This window comes from Alligator mississippiensis, chromosome 3 (assembly GCF_030867095.1).
Source record: "Alligator mississippiensis isolate rAllMis1 chromosome 3, rAllMis1, whole genome shotgun sequence".
In the NCBI taxonomy this organism is placed as follows: domain Eukaryota; kingdom Metazoa; phylum Chordata; order Crocodylia; family Alligatoridae; genus Alligator; species Alligator mississippiensis.
Window position 1 is genome coordinate 189,928,605 of NC_081826.1, and position 23,039 is coordinate 189,951,643.

At 43.9% G+C, this 23,039-nt stretch overlaps 1 protein-coding gene across 2 annotated transcripts; it reads left to right on the plus strand.

The window, feature by feature from the left end:
- The first annotated feature begins 777 nt into the window (after nucleotides 1–777).
- Nucleotides 778–22,889, plus strand: AK3 (adenylate kinase 3). 2 transcript variants are annotated; one of them, XM_019478165.2, is made up of 6 exons: nucleotides 778–995; nucleotides 12,896–13,015; nucleotides 16,650–16,822; nucleotides 18,760–18,801; nucleotides 19,484–19,602; nucleotides 21,125–22,889. In XM_019478165.2, the coding sequence occupies exons 1-6, from the start codon at nucleotides 845–847 to the stop codon at nucleotides 21,246–21,248; spliced, it is 729 nt and encodes a 242-aa protein (XP_019333710.1). In that variant the 5' UTR covers nucleotides 778–844; the 3' UTR covers nucleotides 21,249–22,889. The 2 variants fall into 2 exon arrangements, with proteins under 2 accessions (XP_019333710.1, XP_006276098.1); XM_006276036.3 differs by lacking the exon at nucleotides 18,760–18,801 and having other exon boundaries at nucleotides 784–995.
- The last annotated feature ends 150 nt before the right edge of the window (nucleotides 22,890–23,039 follow it).

Below are 23,039 nucleotides of genomic sequence, written 5' to 3' on the forward strand. Positions count from 1 at the left end.
TAGGCACCACGTTGGCCTTCTTCCAGTCTTCGGGCACTACACCAGAGCGCCAAGAGTTTTCAAAGATCTGCGCTAGAGGCTGGGCTATGATGCTCGCCAGCTCCTTGAGTACCCTGGGGTGAAGATTGTCAGGGCCGGCTGACTTGAAGGTATCCAGCTTCTCAAGATGTTCCTTCACAAAGTCAGCATTAATGGAGGGCAGGGGATCACCCTCACCCGGACTTCCCTGTCCTGTAGCGGGCATGGGCGTCCCATGGGACTGATGAAAGACCGATGCAAAGTACCTATTTAATAGGTTGGCTTTTTCCTGGGCGTCAGTTGTCAGTTGCCCGAGGCCCAATGAGTGGCAACCAGATGCCCGAGGCCCAATGAGTGGTGCTGTGACGGCTGGCCATGCTTCATCCAAGCCAAGTTTCCTGCCACACGTCACATATATTGCGCCTCAGAAGGGTGAAGCGCGAGGGAATTACTACAGTGTAAAAAATAGACTCTCCCGGCTCAAAAAAAAGAGCCAAGGGGCTGCAGACTTAGGGCCTGAAAGCAGGGCTGGATTAACTCTTTAGTGGGCCCTAGGCAAACAAACTCGTGGGTCCCTACTTAGTAGTGCATATTTAGATATGTTTTCACTCAATAATTATAGTGTGTAAAATGAGCACTCTCGCGCCCCTTCTTCACTTGGTGCCCTGGGCACGTGCCTCGCTTGGCTGCGCCCCAACCCGGCCCTGCCTGAAAGCGGGAGACAGGCGGGGCCGGGGCCGGGAGGAGGGGCGGCGCAGTTGTACTTCCAGGCCATGCCGGCGCCCGTCGCCTACGGCCCCGGCAGCTCCGGCCGGCGCTGAACGGCATGGGGGTGCGGGCGCGGCTGCTGCGGGCTGTCATCATGGGCCCGCCGGGCTCCGGCAAGGGCACCGTGTCGTCCCGAATAGTCAAGCACTTCGCCCTCAAGCATCTCTCCAGCGGGGACCTGCTCCGCGACAACATGCAGCGCCGCACAGGTACGAGCCGGGCGGCCCTGCCAGAGCCGGGGTGCGCGGCTGCTCCGCCTTGCGTCGGCGCGCCGCGGCGCTGGGAGCGGCCCTGGCCCTGGCCCTCCCTGCCCGGCCCGTGACACCCGAGCTCGGGGCTGCTCCTGGCCGCTTGGCTGCAGCACAGCCCGCTGCGCCCTCTCTGGCGCCTCTCAGCTCGACCCTAGCCCTTGGCGGGGCTTTGGGGGCCTTTTACACGGCCTCGCAGTGCATCCACCCAGATGGGACCCCACACAGTGGATCCCCAGTGGGATTCCCCATAGAGGATCCTCCTGAATGGGACCCCCACAGTGGATCCCCAGGTTCACCAGGTTGGAATGTCCACAGTGGATCCCCCTGGATGGGGACCCCTGCAGCGGATCTCTTGGCTTCACCTGGATGGGGCCCACCACAGCAGATCTCCCCCGGTCCACCTGGATGGACCCCCCCTGGCAGATTCACCCAGATGTGCCCCAACAGAACCCCTGTGGCACATCCATCTTTCCAAGCTGGACCATGGATTTCTTAACAGGTGTTTTCTGGGAATGAGCCCTCCAGACAGAAAACAAATACAGTCCTGTCCAGTCTACAGGGTTTGTTTTGGGATTCCCTCAGCCACAACTTCCTCCTCCTGGTTGCCTGCAAGTTCTGGGCCTGTTTAGCAGCCCCTCATTCCAGCTGTTTGTCTCCATCAGAGCAGGCAGCTCTTACGTGGCCAAGGGTCTGAGATTTTGTTCATTTATATTTTTTATATTTTTTTAATTCACGCCAGTTTGGGATGTTCAGGTTGGGGCCTGTGTTGTGTGAAGCAGGGGGAGAGTTTGCTGGAGGTCCCAAGCACTGGTGTGTTTGACAGACTTCAATCCAGTACCAAGCGCTTCTAAAATTGAGGCCCAAGTGACTTGTGTTGAACGTACAAAACTGGGACATCCATAGTTGGTGTTTCTGAAGACCATGGAGTGCAGAGTGCTCTTGGTTGCTTTTATGGGAGCATAAAAGCAAAGGAATCGGGGAGAGAAACCCCCAAAGAAACAGCAGATCCTTTTCTTTCTCAGGAGCTCTGGAATGAGAGATGAGTTGGTTTAGGTGACAAACCGCACCTCCCGCAGGCGTGTCCTATTAAGTAATAGCCTTCAAAAGTGTTGAGGGCTTGAAAGACCCATCTGATGTGGACAAATATATTTAAGTGTGAAAACATAACACATGCCAACATTTTGTAGGCAAGGGAGAGGGTTTAGTGTCCTAAATAACTATTTGAAATAGTCTCAGTACTCAGTGTTTAAAAGTGGTGCTTCTTGGCAGCAATACTAGTGTCTTGGGGTTTTTGGAGAATTGGTTGTCAACTGATAGCTAGCAAGCACCATGTATAAATGGAAAGAGGAGCATGTAGATAAGGGGTGACCAGTCTGCAGTACATGTAGGACAGGCAGCATCTGTGCATGGCATATGACAGACTGGGGAGGGCACAGGCAGTGGCAGAGAAGGCAGGAAGCACATAAGCAGAACAGTCAGGGAGCAGAGCAGTAGATTGGGCAGGGAAAGGGGATCAGAGTGGCATTTAGGGATGATGCAAAGCTAATTTGTGGCACCTGCCAAAAAAGTTGGCCCCCACTGATGAAGATCATATCCCCTCCATTCCTGATCATGTAGCAGTGACTGTAGATGCCACAGGGATGCTTACATGGACAAGTAATGTTAGGGAACCACATTTAGCTTTATATTACCTGTAATCCCTTTTCTTGGCCACCAGTAGGGAGAACCAACAACATGTGTCAGATAAGGGTCACAGAGCACTTCTTCTCCCCACCCCTGCCCTTTCCCAAGGTCCCACAGGTTTAATAATTTCCTAGCTGTTTGCTAGGCTAAGTGAGATTGATAAAGCACAGTCCTGATATCGCAGATGAAGTGTTGGCAGCTTTAAAGCACACCAGGCTTCAATAGAAACCAGTAGCAAAGAGTTAATATTCATTGCACACACTTTTGAAATAGAAATGCTTATCAATGCTTTAATTCTCTTCTTTTTTTATTATTGTTTTCTAACTAAAAGAAGGCCTGAGTGTGGCTGGAGCATACATGAAGTATGGTTTAGTTAGAGCATTTCGGCTTTATTAGTCTGCAGAGGTCTTGTTTTATTCCCCCTTATGTGTTTGCTTTGGCAACTGGAATGGAGCTCATTTAACAATTAATTATCCCTGTGGAATATTTGTTTAAGAGGCTTTTAATGTCCTGCAAGTACTGGGATATAAAGCGGTGTTCAGCAAATTCAGGCTGGTAGTGAAGGGGTGATCAGCAGTAATTGTACTTGGTTCTTGTAGTTTTTACATTAAATGGTATTGTAAACTTGACCTTGGGTTTGTTATGTGTACATTGATTTGTGGAAAGGGCTCTGAAATTCTTCCAAACACACTGAGATTACATCTACATTGCATTCTCCTCAGTGGGCCCAGTCCAACACCACTTGAGTGCTGGGTGACTAATAGTGGGAGCTGGGTAAAGCCCTAATGTAAGAAAAAGTTTAAAGCAAGCTTCCATGGCTTGGAGCCCCACACACCCCAGTTGAGGGGCTCCCAGGTGTGGCAGTCCTTTGGTTCTAGGGGTTTTCGGCAGCCCTGGGGTGGAGGGGATCGCCCCTGCAGTGATCCTTTGGCCCTGGGGGTTTGCCAGGGGTCATACTACAGAGACCCAGTGTCTGCAGCTGTTGGGCTCTGGGTCCCAGAGTCCATAGCTGCAGGGGCTGAGCAAACCCTGCCTGGGCAAGGGGCACCCCAGTGGCTGGGAGACCTCCGCTAATGGGGCTCCCAGCCGCAGGGCAGAGCCTGCTACACGTGCAAAGTAAAGCTTGATAACAACCAGCTATAAAGTTAATACAGATTTTCAAGGTCTGACTTTATAGCTGGTTAGAGCTTTTTATTGTGTGATAGCTCTTTGCATGGTAGCTGGTCTCCAGGTGATTGCACAATTAACCAGTCAGTTGCTAGATACCTGTAATGTGTAGAGGAGACCTGAACTTAACCTTAATTCTAATTTTAAGTGTCTTTTCTTTTTCCACAAACCACTGGATTGTACCAGCTGTGACTGTTTTAAAGAATGCTCAGACTTGGGTGCAGTTTGTTACTTTAAAAATTTTTAAATGTACCCAGTTAGTTTCATAACTTAAAAATGATTTGTTTAGCTCAAAAAGATGAGCTAAACCAATCCTTAACTGCTGCTTTTTGTAGTATGGACATGGTTCCTTACATATCCTTAGATTTGCATATGAGCCACTTTTCATTGAAAGAGAGCCACTAATTTTTGCAAAACCATTTTGGGTAACGTGTGAACACGTGGTTATTGTTAATGTTCAACATGTTAGCTTTCAAGAGCTGTGTAAATAGTAACTACTATTGTACCACCTATGCTATACCAGTTCTTTAGAAGATAGCAACTCAAGATTTTTGGCTAGAATATTGGCTTTCTTCTAGCACGTTTCTGAAGAGATTTGTGCGTCTCTTTTCTGTAGATTAAAAATTAGTTTGGGGGAAGTTGAAAGATTCTGTCTTTTGAAATTGGTTGGTTGACTTTTTTTTTTCCCCCACATCTCTTTCCCCCATAAGTTTTATGTTTATGCTTCAGATGAGTCTTTCCTTTTGTTTTTGTGGGTTTTTTTTCCAAATAGTGGTATTTGGCCTGTTAGATTTACTTTACTGCATTGTTTAACTTTTAATTGGAGATGCATTGGCAGTGCAGTGGCACTTTTATTGTCACTGTCCACTTACTGTCATTGGTGCTCATTTGTAATTTATAAATGTGCATAAAAGCAATGTCCTTGTCTCTTATGATATAAATTAGACAAATTGAGGATCAAAAACACAAAAGGAGAGAAGCATTGTCAGTTCAATGCATTTTCTTATTTTGTGTGGTTGTTTTGCTACTTTCAATAGCAAAAGTTTTGGATGCAAGAGCAGGGTCAGAACCAAGTTTTCAAATGGATAAGACAGGACTGTATAGGAAGAAAGAAACTGTGAGTTAATGAATGCAAAGCTGATATAGAAATACCTTGTGGGGGAAACTTGAGGGAGGGAGGGATGTAGCACTGAAGTAGCTGAAGCTGTGGAAGAAGAAAATGACTCTTGCAGTAGTGTTCTTGACAAGCTGAATAGGTGAAAAGAGAGGCAAAGAATGAGAGGCAAAAGTTGAAATGAGATGGAATGAAGTCATGAAACCAGATATTTTTTGATGGCAAGATGAATAAAGGAGGCAATTGTTAAGGGAGACAATAGAAGAAGATTAGGTGTGTTGACAGCCAGGGACTTGAGGAAGAGAAATTAATGTAGAGGTTGAGAGTCAGAGACATATTAGTGGGGTAGCTGGATATTTAAAAAGACATGGAGAGGATGCTGGAAATAAAATTAGGAATTTAGTTTTCAGAAAGTTGCAGAATGTCAAGGATGAGATGCAAAATTAACAGAATGAGAAGGGTTATGGGCAAAGAGGTAGATATTTGAGGTGTTAAAGTGGTACTTGAGGATGTATGTCTAACTAGGCCAGGGGTAGGCAAAATACAGCCCGTGGGCTGGATCCAGTCCACGAGGCCATTCTATCCTGCCTGCGGGGCCCCTAAAAAATTTAGAAAATGAATATTGATCTGCCCTTGATTCCTTTTTAAAAAATGACAGAAACCAGGGGCAGTAGGACCCAGGGGAAGCCTGGCAGGCTCCTGCAACAGCAGGGCCCACCTGGCCCTGCCCCAACAGCCAGAAGCCCCAGTAGGGGCTTCTGGCCTGGGACCATGTGGCTGCCCCAGTGTGGGAAGCGCAGGTAAGGGCGGGGGAGGACTGCGGGCAGGGAAGGAGCCCGGGGAAAAGCGGCCCCTCACCCGCCCTGTGGCTGGCGCTCCCTGCTGCAGCCGCTTGCAGCCCATGCTGGGCTGTCCCGAGCAGGCACAGGCAGCCCCATGCAGGCTGAGAGCAGCTGCAGCACAGGGCACCGGCCACAGGGCGGGGAAGGGCCTCTTTTCCCATGCTCAGCATCAGGTTTTAACCTGCCCCTGCTGCCAGCCTGGGCCACGCTGGCTCCAGACTTGTCCGTTGGAGCACCTGCGGCCCCCCAACTTGCCATGCTGGGAAGCGTTTGCTGCTGCTGCTGCCCACCTAGAGCTTGTGCGCTGGGCAGCCCAGAGGCAGCAGTGGCAAACACTGCCTGGCGCGGCAAGTGGAGGGGCTGCTTTCCTCTGTGCTGAACAGCTGCTGCCGCTGCAGTGCAGCCCTGATGGGCGAGCCCGGAGCCGGTGCAGGGCCCAGGCTGGCAGCGGCTGCGGGTTACAAGCTGGTGCTGAGCATGGGAAAAGTGGCCCCTCACCCTCCCCGTGGCCGGTGCCCTGCACTGCAGCTGCTCGCAGCCTGCCTGGGGCTGCCTGTGCCTGCTCACGACAGCCCTGCATGGGTTGCGAGCAGCTGCAGCAGGGAACGTGGGCCACGGAGCAGGTGAGGGTCCGTTTTTCCCTACACTCAGCACCAGCTTCTTACCTGCCGGAGAGCAGGGAGTTGGGGCTGTACGCTGCCCCCTGCCTGTACTGCAGGGCTGGGGGGCACTGGGAGTGAGCGGGTGCACAGGGCTCATACCGGGCCCAGAGCAGGGCAGCAGGAGTGCAGGGTCCCAGCTGGCAGGGGCTCTATGGAGCCGGGCCAGCTCCCCCCTCTCCCTGCTGGTGCAGCTCAGCTCAGCTCCACAGACCCCTGCCAGCCTGTGCCCTGCTCTGGGCCCCACTGGTGCTGGCCCTGAGACATTGGTCCCAAGTGACCAGGGGGCGGGGCACCTGTCAAGGGTGGTGCTCAACAGCTTGCCAAAACTGGGTAAGCGGCCCTCTACCCAAAATATTTGCCTACCCCTGAACTAGACAAAGGACTTCAGTGTAGTATAGCAGCCTAAGTATTTAGAAGTACCAAAACTGCTCTAGGGCAGGCCTCTGCATGGGCTACCCACCTGCTTCTCAGGAAATCATGGAACCATGTGAATAGGTAACCACATCCAGGGGATGAGTGTAGAAAGGGAAAACAGGGGCAGAGCCCTAAGGAACATCAGCACAGAGAAATCGAGAGGAAAAGTTGCTAAAAGAATATTCTGAGGGAGTATTTCTTCAGGAATGAGGAGTACCGGGGGCTGGGACAATTATGGAAGTACTAGCAGAAAAAAAGATTCTTAAGGCAAAAACCAGTGGAGAAGGTATGGAGAAAGAGGAGAGTGAGCGCCTTGTAAGATCTCCTTAAAGGCATAACACTCCTATGTAAGAAAGTTGGGGTTACTTACTTTTTCACAAAGAAGCAAACCTCTTGGAGGTTTGATGCATGGAAAAGACACATTTCACCATTCTGTAGCAGGTATTATTGGGATAAACAAAATCATCAAGTTTTACAACTGTTGACAAAACTACATAAAATTGAGTAGAGTTAGACTTTGCCTTTTCAGCATTTGCTGCCTTGTTAAAATCTCTTCTGAGGGTTCAGTTATTGAAAAGAGTGCAACAAATGTTTTTGAGAGTCCTTAGCAGTCTGCATTTATTACTGGGTTCTCCTGCTTTGGAAAGAAGAGATCCTATGAAGTCTTTTCTCTGTTGCTAAGCAACTGTTTCCTAATGAGCATAGAGTTTGTTCACTCCAGTGTGAAACTTGCCACAACCCTGCTAACCCAGGGTTCAGCAACCTTTTTGGACAGAGTGCCAAACCCACCAGCAGCCTAGACTTGTAAGATGTTGGTGTGCCAAGGGTGAACAGTGAGGGGGAGCTGCGAGGGGCCTTGTTGTGGCAGTGTAGTCCTGGCCCCTTCCCCACCATCCACCGTGAGGCGCGTGTGCCCACCATTAAGCCCGAGCTGCTTGCAGCAGGCAGTGAGGAGGTTGCAAGGAACTGCACTAGGGTCCATGGAGCCCTGGCCTGTTTTGTTGCTAGCATCAGGTACACACGTGCTCCGGGCAGTTGGTGGGGGATGGGCCGGGGCTGCACTCTCATAACAAGGATCAGGCCCTTTGCGGTTCCCCTGCTGTCTTCCCTGAAGCGCAAGTACCAAGCAAAATACCTTTATGTGCCACACTCTGGCACACATGCCAGGGGTTGCCTACCCCTTCATTAACCTGTTGCATAAATTGTAAAGCGATCAATTTCATCATGCATTAGGCAGGAAAGTAAAATTACAATGCCCTTAGGTCCAGAGCTTGCTGTTTCAAGTTCTGCCTTCTTATCAGAAAGCCAGTTCTGTCTAGAGCTCAGACCCTGTGTACACATAATTTGTACCAATGTAACTCTGCAAGGAGACATGTGATTTTTTTTTTCTCTTTGTCCTCTGTATTGAGATAGTGGTATAACCTGTGGGGCGAATGCTTGTACCAGCATAATGCTTATACCAGAACAGCGTCTTCCTTTTCCCAATCCACACTTTTAAAATGCACTGTTCCAGTATAGTTAGAGATGTATAATTTGTGTTTTCTAGATAAAGCCGATCCTACTGGCCTGTGTGATAAATTCCATTGCTACGGTAGCTAAAGTTGCAGTAGGTGCTTGAACCTAGGTTTCAGTTTCAGCAGTTTGGGCCTATTTGTATCTGTGATCTCAGCAAAGAGAATTCCCCATGCCTCTTATTTTCAAGCACTCCAGCAATTATGTAGTAAGGCAACAGGTGGAACTGTTAATCATTACACACTTTAAAACTGCATTTTAAAAAGGGGTGAATGTCTCTCTTTAGCCATTTGGTACTGTGGTTCCCTTGTCCCTTTTACTACTCCCAGAACTAGTTTAAGATGGGATCCCTGCCAGGTGGAAATGACAGTAAGGAAGGGAAGCTCTCCATATCTTTACTGCAGCTGGATAAGCTAGGCAAACCCCTAAGAAGGGTGTGATGCCAGCATTGAGAGCTGGTTTCATGCTGATAATTACAGCCTTGATAAATTATTTGGGCTGGACATAAAGATGAGAGGAATAGAAAGATGAGTAAATAGAAACATATCTGGTTTTCTGAAATGTTTGAGAGCTTCCCAGGGGGCTAGATGCTCAAGACCAGCCTTGTCTTAGCTACCCTTACCTAGTAAAACACCCCTTTGAAGTGGCCATACAATGCATAGGGTGGTGTGAACAGCCACTATTAGTCCAGCAAACATCACAGTTATTGACAATGTAAAAATATGTTTATTAAAGTTTGGTAGGCTTTAATGCCTTTAGTCATAGACCCTCTGTTTCTAAACTGTGCCCTCTTCTTTGACCTTTCAGCTAAATTATCATTTAATGCCTGCTGTTACTTGAGATCCCTTGTGGGTGGGTGGAACAAATATCATTTCATAAACTGAAGGAACCCAAATGCTTATGCCTGAGGGATAATGTTGCCACTGACTGACCCCACCCTGCAGTTGCTTTGAGAAAGTTATACTGGTGAGCTAGTGTAGTTTTAATGCAACTTAAAACTTAAATTAGGTTCCCACAGCAATCTGTGAGACAGAAGACTGGGTAGCATGGGAACTCGAGTCAGATTGAAGATGACTGTACTGTAAATCAGCTGATCTACTCTTCTGTTCTCCCCTACCACCAGGCTTTTGGGCCTCCATCAGAGGGTAATCTCTGAAGTCCTAGCTGTCCTATTCAAGGTTGTGGAGGGAGACTTCCTTCCACCCGTTCATGATGAAAGGGTTCTTCAGACCCTGGTAACTTTATTTAGCTCACTAGGATGGCAGATTCCACGAAGGCTGGGTCTTCAAGTTTTCTTTCCCCTGTACAACATTTAGCAGTCTGCCAGTACTTAAAGTAGGATAACAAAATTAACAGATGAGGGAAATCCTTTTTCTAGTGTAATCAATGTGAGAGAAAAGCCCTGACTTTTGGAAAATAATGGACCAAACATACATCCTAGAAATAGGAGGGAACACAGGCATAAAGAAATGTCTGCGTCCAGGATGTTTTGATTTTTAAGCCACCTTGACTTTGAATCGGACTATTCCTAGATTGTGGGGATATTTAAAAACTGGACCTTATTTTGCTGCCAGTGCTCTATCCCAATATCTAAAATATTTTTTTTCAGTGTCTAGTTGTAAATGGAAACTCATAATCTTAATTTAAGGTAGACTTTAAATTCCTGCTCTTCTTTTTACTGCTGCTTTATAAATGTGAGAGCTATTTGTTCCAGTTCTTGAGCGTATTACTTTAATTTGAGGCATCTTAGATTTGCTAAGGAAGCAGGTAGTAATATTTGTTTTTTAAATGGGAAGCCTTCTGTTGTATTTATTCAGATTCACATATGTTCCCCCATTGTAGTATTTTGCCTCCTAGTAGCAGGTCATCAGCATTTGTTACTGAATTATTTAAAAAAGACAATAATTAGAAACTTGCAGGAAGGTTCCAAAAATCTTGACTTTTTGGCATTTGAAATGTTTAGCCCCCTTCACTCTCGTGTCTGGAGTCCTGGAACTAGATCGAGGTGAAGAAAGCATCTAAATTAGCAATAATATCCAATTCTGCAAACCTACCAGTTATAAAATCAATGCAAATTCCATCCAAAAACCTCTGGCCTGATGGCTTGTGCATCAAGCCCATAACTTCTGTTTAACGAACATACATTTGCATTGTGGTAGAATGGTGCAATTTTCTTAAAAAGGGAAATGGCGGGTATCTAAGCCAGTAGAAGGAAGTACTGAGTAACCTTCTAGTACCAGCAGTGTAGGGAAAACCAGTAGTGTCCACAAACTATTTATGAAAGTGTGCATCACTTATAAAAACCCTCTGTAGGGTTCTTTCTTAAATGCTGACAGAGTACTTGAAATGTTAATCTTATCTTTATGAAAAAAACAGCATCCCTCCAAGGGAAAGACTTTAACATCTGCTATATTTATGATTTAATGCTAAATTATGTTCAGCAAAATCAGACGTTAGAACCTAGTTTTCATGGCAGGTAGTCTGGGGAAGGATTTAGGCTATTTTTAGTTTTATTGGACTCGAAACATTTCTGTTCATGATCCGTTTCCTTTTTCTAAAGAGGCTTTAGTAGTAACGTTTCCTGTTTTTTAAGTCTGAGGGACTGATACTGCAAGCCTTTATGTACATGAATAAAGTTACTTGTGTACATAGCCACGCTATCGCCATTGGAACTGTAGACAGGTTACGGTCTCATCTGTATGCATGCCCTACCATGGTTGCATGTATGCACTAGAGTGCAGAGACTACTGCCTTAGTAGCACCCATGCAGGGTGGATGCGCCCTGCCTCTTGTGCCCTGTGCCAAGGGTAAAAAAGGGCAGTGTACACTTCCTATTCCTCAATTCCTTTCAAACATCTTGGTTTGAGACTAGGATTCCCAAGTCTGATCCAGACTGCATTTTTGGTCTGTTGCCTTTTCTTTTGTGTTTTTTTATTTTTTTATTTTTACTTTCTTTGGTTCAATTACACACTTCTTCCTGGTCTTTGTCAACTTTTTTTTAGACATCTGAGGCTTTTTGGCCTGTGCCATGTGGCTTTTCTATCAGAGTGATATTCTGTTTTTTCCTACCTGTCAGGCAGATTTCTCCCACAGCCACCAGTATGGCTTATTCAGGGTGCCTGGTTTCAAATCGTCCTCCTCCTGGTGATAGGATTATGCCTACCAAGGATGGAGGTGTTAAGTGTTTTTCCATTCAAGGAAATCCCATCTCTCTGAGAATCGTGCTACTTTATAAGTAGTTTATGACCAGGATCAGAAATGATTATGAAGCTAGACCCCAGTTTTACCTCTTGGGTTAATCCCTGGGGTCAGTCTCTGACCACGGAATGCAGGATTTAGCTGGCCATGGATTCTTTCTTGATAACGAATCTTATCAACCCCAAAGAATTCCTCCTCTTTTAAGTGTAGACATAGGCTTGGGTCCAGAAGGACATCCCTGTCCAAGACTCCCAGAATTTTATCTTGCTCGTTTGATCCACCTGATGAGGGTTCTTTCCAGCACCATGTTCTGCAAGGCCTGAGGTATCTCTTTCTATGCTGGATGCAGAAGGCCGACATAGGACTAAACCTTTCTGGAAATTCCTAATGGTGGTTTGCTGTTATAAAACAAATGTTAAGAGGCACAGCTCTTAAAGACTGTTTATGTGGACCAGGGGTTACATCAAGGTGTTAAAAAATGCTAAGATGTAATCGCCAGTTGTGCTTATAGCACATTTTCTCTCCCTTCACACAATGGCCCCCTCAGAACTGAAGTGATTCTGCTGGCCTCCCATTAAAATGTTTCTAGCCCAGGCGTATGCAAGGCAGACACCTGCAATTCCATGTGCATCTTCATCAAGCATAATGCCATTTGTGAAGGCTTCCAGAGTAGATGCTGCTTGTAGTAAAGAAGTCTTCTTAGGCACTATGTGCACAGAGACCTGTCTCCAGGTGGACTGCATCTGGACAATTTTGCTTGAAGGAGAAAAGAGTATCGCTTATTAGTAAATGGAGTTCTTCAAGATGTTTTGCACATGAGCGTTCTGTATCCTCCTCTTATTCAGTCCTTAGCATATTGGGATTATGTGGCTGAGAGGAAATTGTACACTGGGAACCACCCTTTTTGCCATTGGTGTAGAGCATGTGGAGAGGCAGGACATGTGCCTGCTACAAAAAGGGGCAAAAGTCTCTGAATCTAAGTGCTTGAGGTGTGCATAGCCTTACAATGAATGTGCACATGGATAATATAACTCAAAGAACTCCATTTAGTTACCAGTAACTCCTCCACATGTTTGCAGGATCAGGCCCTAATTGATCATCTGTGGGTGTAGTGATAAGGAGAAGTACTAAATTGTAAGGTGTGTCAGTGCCAACTTGCAGCTCTTATGAGTTTGGGTTGCTTTGGATCAAACCAAATTGTATATGGATTTCTGGGCTACTGTACAATATTGATACATTAATGTGAATTTATCTTTTTTTTTGTAGAGGTTGGTGTTATTGCCAAGACCTACATTGATCGAGGGCAGCTTATTCCAGATGACATCATGACACAGCTGGTGCTGAGAGAGCTGAAAACCTTGGAGCAGTACAGCTGGTTGCTGGATGGTAAGTTAGAGGGTAAACCTGTGCCAGAAATAGAATAACAGAATTATATAAAATTAGGGTTGGGAGGGACCTCAGAAGGTCATCTGGTCCAACTCCCTGCTCAAAGCAGGATCATCCACAACTAGATCATCCCAGCCAAGGCTTTATCTAGCTGGGTCTTAAAAACCTCCAAGGATGGAGATTTCACCACCTTTCTGGGTGACCTGTCCCAGTTCTTTACTACCCTCCTAGTAAGTGTGCGGGCCGGGTCAGGCCCCAGGCCCTTTTCGTTGCTCTGCACGCGGGCTGTGGCCGGCAGCCCGGGCAGGCCGGGTCGGAGAGGGTGGGCACCGAGCTAGAATTAGGCACAGACACGTAACGGTTGATTTTAAGATTGTTTACTTACACCGAGATGGTCACAGTGCAGGCTGAGAACTTGCTTGAGTTGCGGTTACAACAGAAAACACGAACACACGTGGAGTTTGCTAGGCTCCACGCAGACAGAACTCGAACAATCACGTGGAGTTTGCTAGGCTCCACGCAGACAGAAGTCCGGATGTCCAGGACAAGCGCGCATAAAACTCGTTGTTACGTCTTATAGAAGGTTCCATTCGAAGACGGGAAGAGGTGGGCGGTGGATCAGGCCGCCAAACCCCTCTGAACAACACGCAGGGTTTCTATTACCCTGCCGCACACACCCAGAGTCCCCACGAGATGGATGCGGAGTCCTCTTTGGCTTGGGCGGAAACTGCTCAAGCCTCTTATACGGCTAGCAGGCCAATCGCTAGCCGCCACATGGGAATAACTTAGCACTAGCCAATTGCGGGGCACAAATTTGCATGCGAAGAGCGGGAACTCCTTTGCACCGTGCATTTCTGTGTTGCAAAGGAAATGCACCCTGCAAAGACCGCTGCAAAGTGGCGGGAACACTCCTTTGCACGCGGGTTCTCTGCGCAGCAGAACTCCTCCGTGCAATGAAGCTGTAAATCCACGGGGATAATTCTTAGTGCTGAAGCATACACAAAAAATCAGACCTTTGGGTCATGACAGTAAGAAAGTTATTTCTAATATCTAACCTAAAGTTCCCTTGGTGCAACTTGAGACCATTGCTCCTTGTTCTGTCATCTGCCACTACTAAGAACAGTCTAACTCCATCCTCTTTCAAACCCCTCTTCAGGTAGTTAAAGCTTGCTATTAAATCCCCTCAGTCTTCTATTCTGTAGGCTAAATAACCCCCGTTTTCTCAGCCTCTCCTCATGAGTTGTATGCCCCAGCCCCACTTCCATTGCCCTCCACTGGACTTTGTCCAATTTGTCTACATCCTTTCTGTAGTGGGGGCCCCAAAATTGGACAAGTACTCCAGCTGTGGCCTCACCAGTGCTGAATAGAAGGGAAGAAAACAGGAAATACAGGAAATCTGCTTGAAAGGGATGAGGTTGTGAATTTTGTGACAATTAGTGGGCACTAAGTAATTACACTAGGGTTATAGGGGTCAGATGTTTGACAGAAAATGCTATATACAACTTCAACTCTTCCCACTGTGCATATGCATTACAATATTTTATAATCATGTGATCACATATTGCTATGTATTTTTGCTTTTCCTGCTGGATCCCTCCCTTGATCAATGCATGGGTTTATCCTTATGAAATGGGATAAGGAAACTGAATTGATTAGATGAACTCTGCATCTAATTTCTGGACACATTCTGTGCATGATTGCAACTGCACGTATCGAAGCATGCAGTGAAATAGCTGAAAACATGCTGGGCTCTCACTGGACAGAAGGATGGTATGCAATGAATGAGGCAGTGGATCTATATTTTTGCTTCAAGCTGTCCCCCACCCTCTACCTAGATAAATAAGATCTTTGGGGCAGGGCTTTTAGGCTGGTCACCCCGGCTGAGTTCAGTAGGGATTCACTAAGCATGTAAGTGCTGAACATGCTTATCATACTCTATAAATAATCGTCTGAGAAACCCCAATTCTGTAACTGTAGTTCATCATGCTGATGGAGCAAAGTATAACTTTCCACTGGCTGAAAATAGTTTACTGGCCTTACTGAACCACTACAGCTCTAGCTTCCATAGTGGAGGGGGAGAGAAATGATCTTGGAGCACAATTTCTTTTTGCACAGGTGTGGTACTCTGATTAAAAAAACCCAGTATATGCTGAGGTAAAGAAACATGTGCAGACTCTGGAAGTGAATGGAAAAGTACTGCATACAACAGCAGATAAACTATTTTCAATAATACGTTGTTGCATACTTTCCACTTATATCAAAGTTCTTTAGTAGTGATGTTCAAATAGCACCTCATTTTTCCAGTTAAATATATGGAAACACAAGTTGGCTGCATATTCGACCCAAAGACACGAAGTGAGTCAATAGCAGAGCTGAGAGCCCTGGTTCTTGCTCCATTTAGACAACTTCTTTGGGATTTGTCATTCCCTTTCTGGCAGTAAACAACTGTTATTTAAACCAGCCTCTAGGATTGTAACATATACATTGTGCATGCGTGCTGACACTCTTAAGTGAATCAACTTTTCCCTTTGTGGACATGTGATTAAAATAACATAATAGATGTAAGGCCTCCCCAAGTCTTTTTTACCAGTGTGCTTTGCTGTAAGGGTCATTTGGCTAATGAATTCCCCTTATTCTGGTGGTAGGGTGGTCATTGATCATTACCACTTCAGAAGGTAAGCAAAAAAGAGCTTTCTTTAGTTTTTGCCCACAGGACCTGTCTTTACAGGGAGATTTGCTGGCATAGCTATAGTGGAATAACAGATTATTCCAAACTAATTGTCTGTTTGTGAGCAGAAATTATTCTAACATATCTGTTGAGGGAAGAGTTCAATAGCTGTTCTGATTTGGTTTTCCCATGTAGCTAAACTCTTAGAAGCAGATGCTGAACTTGCTGTGAGAATAGCTTGGCTCATTTGCTCTCTTTTTCCTTTCAAAGTGCACCAGACTTACTCAGTTACTTAGAACTGGTTTATTAGTTTAGAAATAAAAGTTATCTGCCTAGGTTCACAAATATGGTTGAGAGCATAAAAATCAGCATGTTTTTAGTTTGATGTTTTGGGTGTGACAACACGGGCCTTATACAGGCTAAGTGTTTTTATTGACATTGTCAAATCAAATTTGAGATGCAGGACATTTTTAAGGTAATGCCTATAATTTTCTTTAAGGTGAATTCATTCTTTGAATATCTTCAGTAACTTTTGAGATGCCCAAGAGTGAATATACCCATTATGGCTTCTGAGTTACCTACTTGCACTATCTTGCTTTTGCAGTACCCTGGCAGTAAATCAGTTTTATAACAAATGTTTTTAGGCACAAGCTGGTAAGATATATATCCTTTTCATATATATGAAAAAGGAAATGATGGCATTTCAGGACCTTCACTCTGCTTTGGGAATAATTAACAAGTGAGACCAGGAAAATGGAAGGGAGGGGAATGGCACTGGCTAGGGGAAAACCTGAAGTCTTCTGTCCCACATAGCATATTATACCTATCATTTATGTGGTTTACGTTTTAGATTGGCTGGCATTTTCTCTTGAATCCAGTCTACTCACATTTTGTAATTTAAGTCTGCCTTTGGATTTTTACTGGCTTGCTTTATTTATTTATTTATTTATTTATTTATTTAATCAGGCTTTCCTAGAACGGTCCCACAGGCAGCAGCTCTGGATAAGACATGTCAGATAGACACTGTGATTGATCTAGATGTTCCATTTGAGACTATTAAACAACGACTCACTGCACGATGGATCCATCCTACTAGCGGTAGAGTCTACAACCTCGAATTCAATCCTCCTAAAATCCATGTAAGTGATGCAGTTCTTTTTTGTTGCAGTAGATAAACTGCACTGTGTTTCTGCTTGGGATAAGTAAGTCATCTTCTTTTGCAAGACCACAGAACCTTTCTGCTAACAGTTCCTCTCCACTAGGATAACATATCTGTGTTGGGAATGACTTGAGTACTTTCACTACCTCTCTGTGATTAGAACCAGCAATGTTCTGCAGAAGATATCCCCCTCATCTGTGAGGGAGAGGGAGGGAGGAAACTGCACCAATCTCTCATAGATCCTAGCAGCTATTTAATAAAATATTGCTATCAGACTTTGGAAGATTTCAGCATCCTAGAATTGACCTGATACATGACAACGTAACTAATCTGTTCTACAAATGGCAGCTCCTACACTTTGTAAAATCTAAAAAGGAAATTGCAGAAAATGGAAGTGTTGTTAAAAACAAAAATAACTACCATAATCTTGGACCTTCCTATCTTGGCTGGTCCCATAGTTTCTCTCTGAAGTCTATTCTGCCCACACTATGAAACCTTTCTTTTCCAAGGGACCCTTCTTATTTAGGTGAATCAGTGAGTTAATAGATGCAGGGAGTTGGAGCAGCACACTTAGCCCTTTTTCTGAAATATTAACACTTAAAAGGGTGTGGGTGTTTAAAACACATACTAATATTCTGCAGCAAACTGTTTCTGTAATTAGATGTTATTTTCTCTCACATTGGCATAATTAACATCTCAGGTTCACAGTTGTGCTGTGGGGATTAAAAAGGTAGATCTGAACTAATGAAGCACTCTGCAAGCTGTACATTTTCCTTTCCCAGCTATTTGTTGAGAACTTTAATGAATTTGCACAAGTAAAAGCAACAAAGCCTGGGCTGTGTTTCATCCTCATTCCTCTCCTAACTTTATCTTGAGTTATTTTTTACGGGGAGAAGTGTAGTTCTAGGAGAATCAGAAGCAGGCTTTTTTCACTTACTGATGCTGTTGGGGGGGGGGGGGAGGGTTTGTTTGCTTGAAAGGGTTTCACTCTCAATAAACTTTAGGATTTCAGTCTTTCAGAGGAAAAGACCTAGTTGAGAGAACCAAACCCCTCCCTTCTCACATTAGTATACTGAAATTGAATGAAAACATTGGTAGTGTGAAGAAACTCTGCCTCTATGTGGTTAAACATTTGGTACTTCACTCATGACTACTTGCAGGGAGTCTGGCTGATCTTGGAACACAACAGAGCACTGACTTTGATCTGTCAAACTCATTTTGGAACCCATTCTTTTGCATAATTAAGTAGAAATTCACCATACCTGAAACTAATTTGCCCTGATTTGCAAGTTTTGAACACTTGTATAAGACTCTTGTGGATTTATGTGATGCAACAGTTTTGGCTCTGTAGGTTTTACAAATAAGTTTTAAACTGCTTACCTTCAAGCAAAATTATAGAGCCATGTCAGTTGACCTGAAAATGAGTGATTGAATACATAATGCATATTACAAAATCCAAGCTTTGCAGTAATGCCAATAACAGAGAAGCTATGTTTAGATATCACTGCATTACCTTAAAGATTCTTATACCCAAAATTAATTTCAGCTCACATTGCTTAATGCCTTTTTTTAAAATGAAGTTTATGTCAAATGGAATTTTTTCACTTCTTCATAAATATGGAAACATATGGAATCCTTTCCACAAGGGCACTTCTGTCCTTTAATTTGTACACAGATGACTTCAATAAATTGTGTGCGTGTAAGCAAGGACAAAATTTGGCCCTGCAAACATAGCTGGATTAAGTTGTAATGATTCCCACTTTGGCTAGCAGAAACTCTTTCCTTAGGCCCTTGTTTCAAATACCTGGCACTCTATATTAAAGCTTGAAGTGCCTCTGATAAATCAAAAATGTAGTTTAAGAGAAAACATTGCTGTAGTTGCCATGTGAAGGCTCAAGCTTTGTTTGCTCTTTTTAGATGCTGATCTGTGGCTTTCATGCTGTCTGCTGTACAGTAATTGTAAGTTCTCTTCCACAGCAACAAAATGACTATTCAGCTCATCACCTTAATTTTTCTAGAGGCCATAGATCATATCAGCCTTTTCTGAGTTGCATGTGGCCTTGTTGAAACATTCCAGACATCCACTCTCCATACATGGAGTTTCACAATGAATAAAATCCAAGGAGTAATAGTTATAACTTCATTGGGCATGTCCCTGTGAGCAGGAACTTTAATTTCCCTGGGGATAAACAGCAGTGGCATGATATGTGCTATTTGTCCCCTGAGAACATCCATGAATGCACGCTCTGCTGTGTGGCACGTTGCCCCAGATGGGGTAGGGGAGACTGGGGCCCAGGGCTGGTATCTGGAGTGTGGCTCCAGAAGCCTTACTGGGGGCCTTTGCGGGCTGCAGTGAGCCTGGCTGACACCTGGAGTATGGCTCCAGCCAGGCTCTGGTTTCATAACTCAGTGGACATGCCCACTGAGTTATGCTCCATGCACTTAATGTCTGAGACTGTGAAGAGGTATGCTTTTAAATTGCTGAACTGTACTGCTTGAAAGTACATTTCATTGCTACTGATAAGATATGGTTGGTGATCTCACTAAGTTGAAAACTAATTTTTGTTGGACTAAAAACAAAATTATACAAAGGCTACTTAAATAGAGTTATATACTGGTGTTTGTTTTAACCCACAATTAGGGCATTGATGATATTACTGGAGAGCCACTTGTACAGCGCGATGATGATAAGCCAGAGACCATTACCAAAAGACTGCAGTCTTACGAGGCACAAACAAAGCCGGTTCTGGATTATTATCGGTAAGGAATAAATAATTGAAACATTTATTTCCACATTAAAATGGCAAGGAATAACTTGTGTTTCTCTCAGATTGCAGAGATCCCACTGTGAGGAATATAGTATGGGTACCTCAGTAGCAAATGGAGTCTTTCATCTACCTGCCAAACTAAATATTAGTTAAATCTGTAATGGTATATGCTGTCATTATGGGTGCATCCCTACTACTAGATGAACAAGAAGTATGTTTCTTTTGTGTAGCATTCTTTACTGCAGTCAAGAGGAAGTTTTATCACTTTAGAATCAGAATACTCAACATATTAAAGCAATGGCAGTTCCCACAGCTATGGAGATCTTTCATTAGTCATTTCTTCCAGAAACTTTAATTGTATCAACTGTCTTCCACGGGATCTGGTAGCAGAAAGTTCTGTCAGAGGATTAGAGGCCAGTGTCTAGAAGTGATGTAAGAGCAAGCAGAACAATTCTGTAACGAACACCAGGATTTGATATTTGGAGGAAAACAGCACTGTAATGTGTTCGTATAGCTGGTACTTTTTAAGAAAATAGTCTGCTATACTGTAGAGGGCATAATGGAGAGAGTAGTAATCAAGGCTTGGAAAAGCTATTCTTCGATTCCAAGTCTGTTCCCTTAGGCTGAGGTGGTCTGGCAGGTAGACAAGCTTCTATATAATGTTAGCGTGCTGATGGATTACCAGGTCAGTTTAGGGACATTTACCCATTACTAAATTGATATTTTGTCACATTAGAACTACGGCCAGAAACATTCCCAGTTTACAGATGTAGGACATCATACAGAAATACTGTTGCAGTCCTTCCCTGCATGCTTTGTATAAGGGGGAGAGAGTCTTCCAAGGTGAGTGGGGTTGAAGAGAAGGCGATTTGTGTCAGCAGTGGCTTTTACTAACTTCAGTAAATCACTCTGTAGGCCCAGCCCATCTGTCTCTTCAGATCTCATTGCAGAATGTGTAGCTATATTGTCATGATGAAATATACTCTAGATAAAAATGTGGCTATCAAACTTTTGACAGCTCATCTACTTCAAGTTGGTGCTTTTTCACTTGTGCATGCAAATGTGTATCTGATCCTTCTTGCGTAATAACTTGTACTGTTTGACTATATGTAATAATAAAGGAGGATTTTAGATTAATGTTGCGCTCATGGAACAATGGTCTTAATATATTACCTGCCTTCTTTAGAGTCATCTCTTCCTTCATTCCTTTCTTTAATCTATATCCTTCCTGGTCCAATAATACCTTCCCTCAGTGTTTTTTGACCTGTAGAGAAGACTGGACCAAAATGGCTAATATGATCATTCTCTTTGTACCACTCAGACAAAACATACTTAATTCCTGTAGCTGTAAGGTTTTAAAAAGGTCTTCTTGCAGCCAAACCCTTCTGCATACTGAGAAGACATTGGTACTACTACACCTCTACCAGGGCAACCTTTGAAGTTATCTTTGTACTCTGAGGTAGCAATGTTAAACATCATGGACAGATGATAGACTTATTTCTTTTTCTCTGTAGGAAAAAAGGTGTGTTGGAATCTTTCTCTGGAACAGAAACCAACAAAATCTGGCCACATGTCCATGCTTTTCTCCAAACCAAGTTGCCAGATGTGAGCCAGAATGAAGCTGCCTCGCAGAGATGAAGTTGGTCTAATCTTTTGATGATGAGAAGATAGCTGCTGTCGCACACATTTCAGGAGTGATTCCCTCTACAGTAATAAAAGTTTACAAAGATGATGTTTTCTCATTTCTGCTAAGTGATGTTCCAAATTGATCAATAAGTAAGATCTAATCTATCATTCTCTTTTGTGTAATAATACTTTTTTGCACTTACCTTTGTATTCTCATTTTAATGATGTACTTTTATATCAAATGTACCTAATTTTTGTAAAACAATAATCATAATTTAAAGAAAAACAACGGAATTCTCATGTCTTTGTATAAAATATAGTTATTAAGAGTAGATATGTTCAAGTGACCCTTGCTGTCATAGGAATCAACCATTGCGGTCTACCAAGAAACTTTCAGCAAATATAAGAGAACAGTTTTATATACTGTAGTTGTTGGCTTCTATTCAAGAAGTGGCTGAGATTATCAAATAATTGAATGCCCCTCCTCTGAACTGGATCAATACAGGATGCAAGTCACTTATTGACATCTCCAAATATTAGAAGGTGCTGCTACTGATACAGTATTGCACTCTTCTGCCTCCTTAGCCTAACTTTTGTAGTTAATGGGAGGAAATAAGAAGTTTATGATAACGGGTAAGGAATCTATACCTCAGTTGCCTGTACAGCCACAGTATTCATAACCACTCTGGCCTATATTGCCAACAGTCCATTTAGAAAGCAACACAACTCATTTTCTCTTAGCATCTTACAATTAAGAGGGGAAAAAACCTTGATAGCTGTATTACTTAAAGATGGGGTTTAGGAACTACATTGGACAGCAAGTCAGACAATTTTATTAGTCATGAATTTGTAAATCAAGGAAGCAGAAGACTGAGACCAATGGAACCTTGGCTTCATTCACAGCTTACAGTAATTAGAGAGTTCCCCCGGAAGGCTTTAGCTCCCTCCTTGTCAAATGGACAAGTGCAAGAGAGTTCCTACAAGAGTGAATTGCAAGGACAGACAAGTTCAATACTATAGCTATAAACTGTTAAAGTAGTTGAGGGTTAGGGTGCGGGGATGAGGAATACAAATGCAGAATTAGTTTCTTGGAGGGGAGGATTTGAACTTGTACAACTATAAGCAAAGGGATCTAATTGACAATATGCATCTTGAGAAGTACGACTAAAATCTGAGCCTCCTCTTCCATAAAATAGCTTCCTATGCCACATAATAAAGTCCTGCTGGTCAGGACAGTAATTAAGCATAGCACTAAGAATTCGACAAGAAAAAGGACTCATCTTCCGTCTTTTTCTTAAATTCATAAAAAGCAAATTTGGGGAAAACCCCCCCACAAATCTTGACACTGATGCTAGGTACAGACATTCAAAAAGCTTGAGGTGGAATCAGTCTAAGTTATATGGTTTACTGTAAGCAGCATCAATACTGAACAGAACACTTATTCACTGTGGTGGGGGGCAAATCAGACCTGGTTCTGCCATTTTAAACTGGTCCATGTTACGCCAAACTTCTGTTCTGTTACAGGTATACACTGGTTTCCAATCACTTATACTGGTAAAAGTGTGATGTCTGTATTTGGCCTAAGCATCCAAGCAGTAAGTTTGAAGATGTTAAAATTGTCACACAATAAAACTGTTTTGTTACAGCAAATGATATCCTGTGTCAGAGTTGTGAGGGAATGGAAAAGTCTTGACAAATGCATTTTCTAAACTGGCCTAGTTAAAGTAGCTGTTTTTAATGTAAAGTATTTTGGGTAAAATTTTATTTATGCATGTTTGACATTACAAAACTGCCCTTTCTAAC

What these genes read in the sequence shown, in the direction of transcription:
- AK3 (XM_019478165.2), top strand. Translation starts at nt 845, where the DNA reads ATGGGGGTGCGGGCGCGGCTGCTGCGGGCTGTCATCATGGGCCCGCCG. An exon ending in TCAATCCTCCTAAAATCCAT is followed by an intron (nt 16,823 to 18,759) that starts GTAAGTGATGCA and finishes TGCTCTTTTTAG; the next exon opens with ATGCTGATCTGTGGCTTTCA. An exon ending in CCGGTTCTGGATTATTATCG is followed by an intron (nt 19,603 to 21,124) that starts GTAAGGAATAAA and finishes TTTTCTCTGTAG; the next exon opens with GAAAAAAGGTGTGTTGGAAT.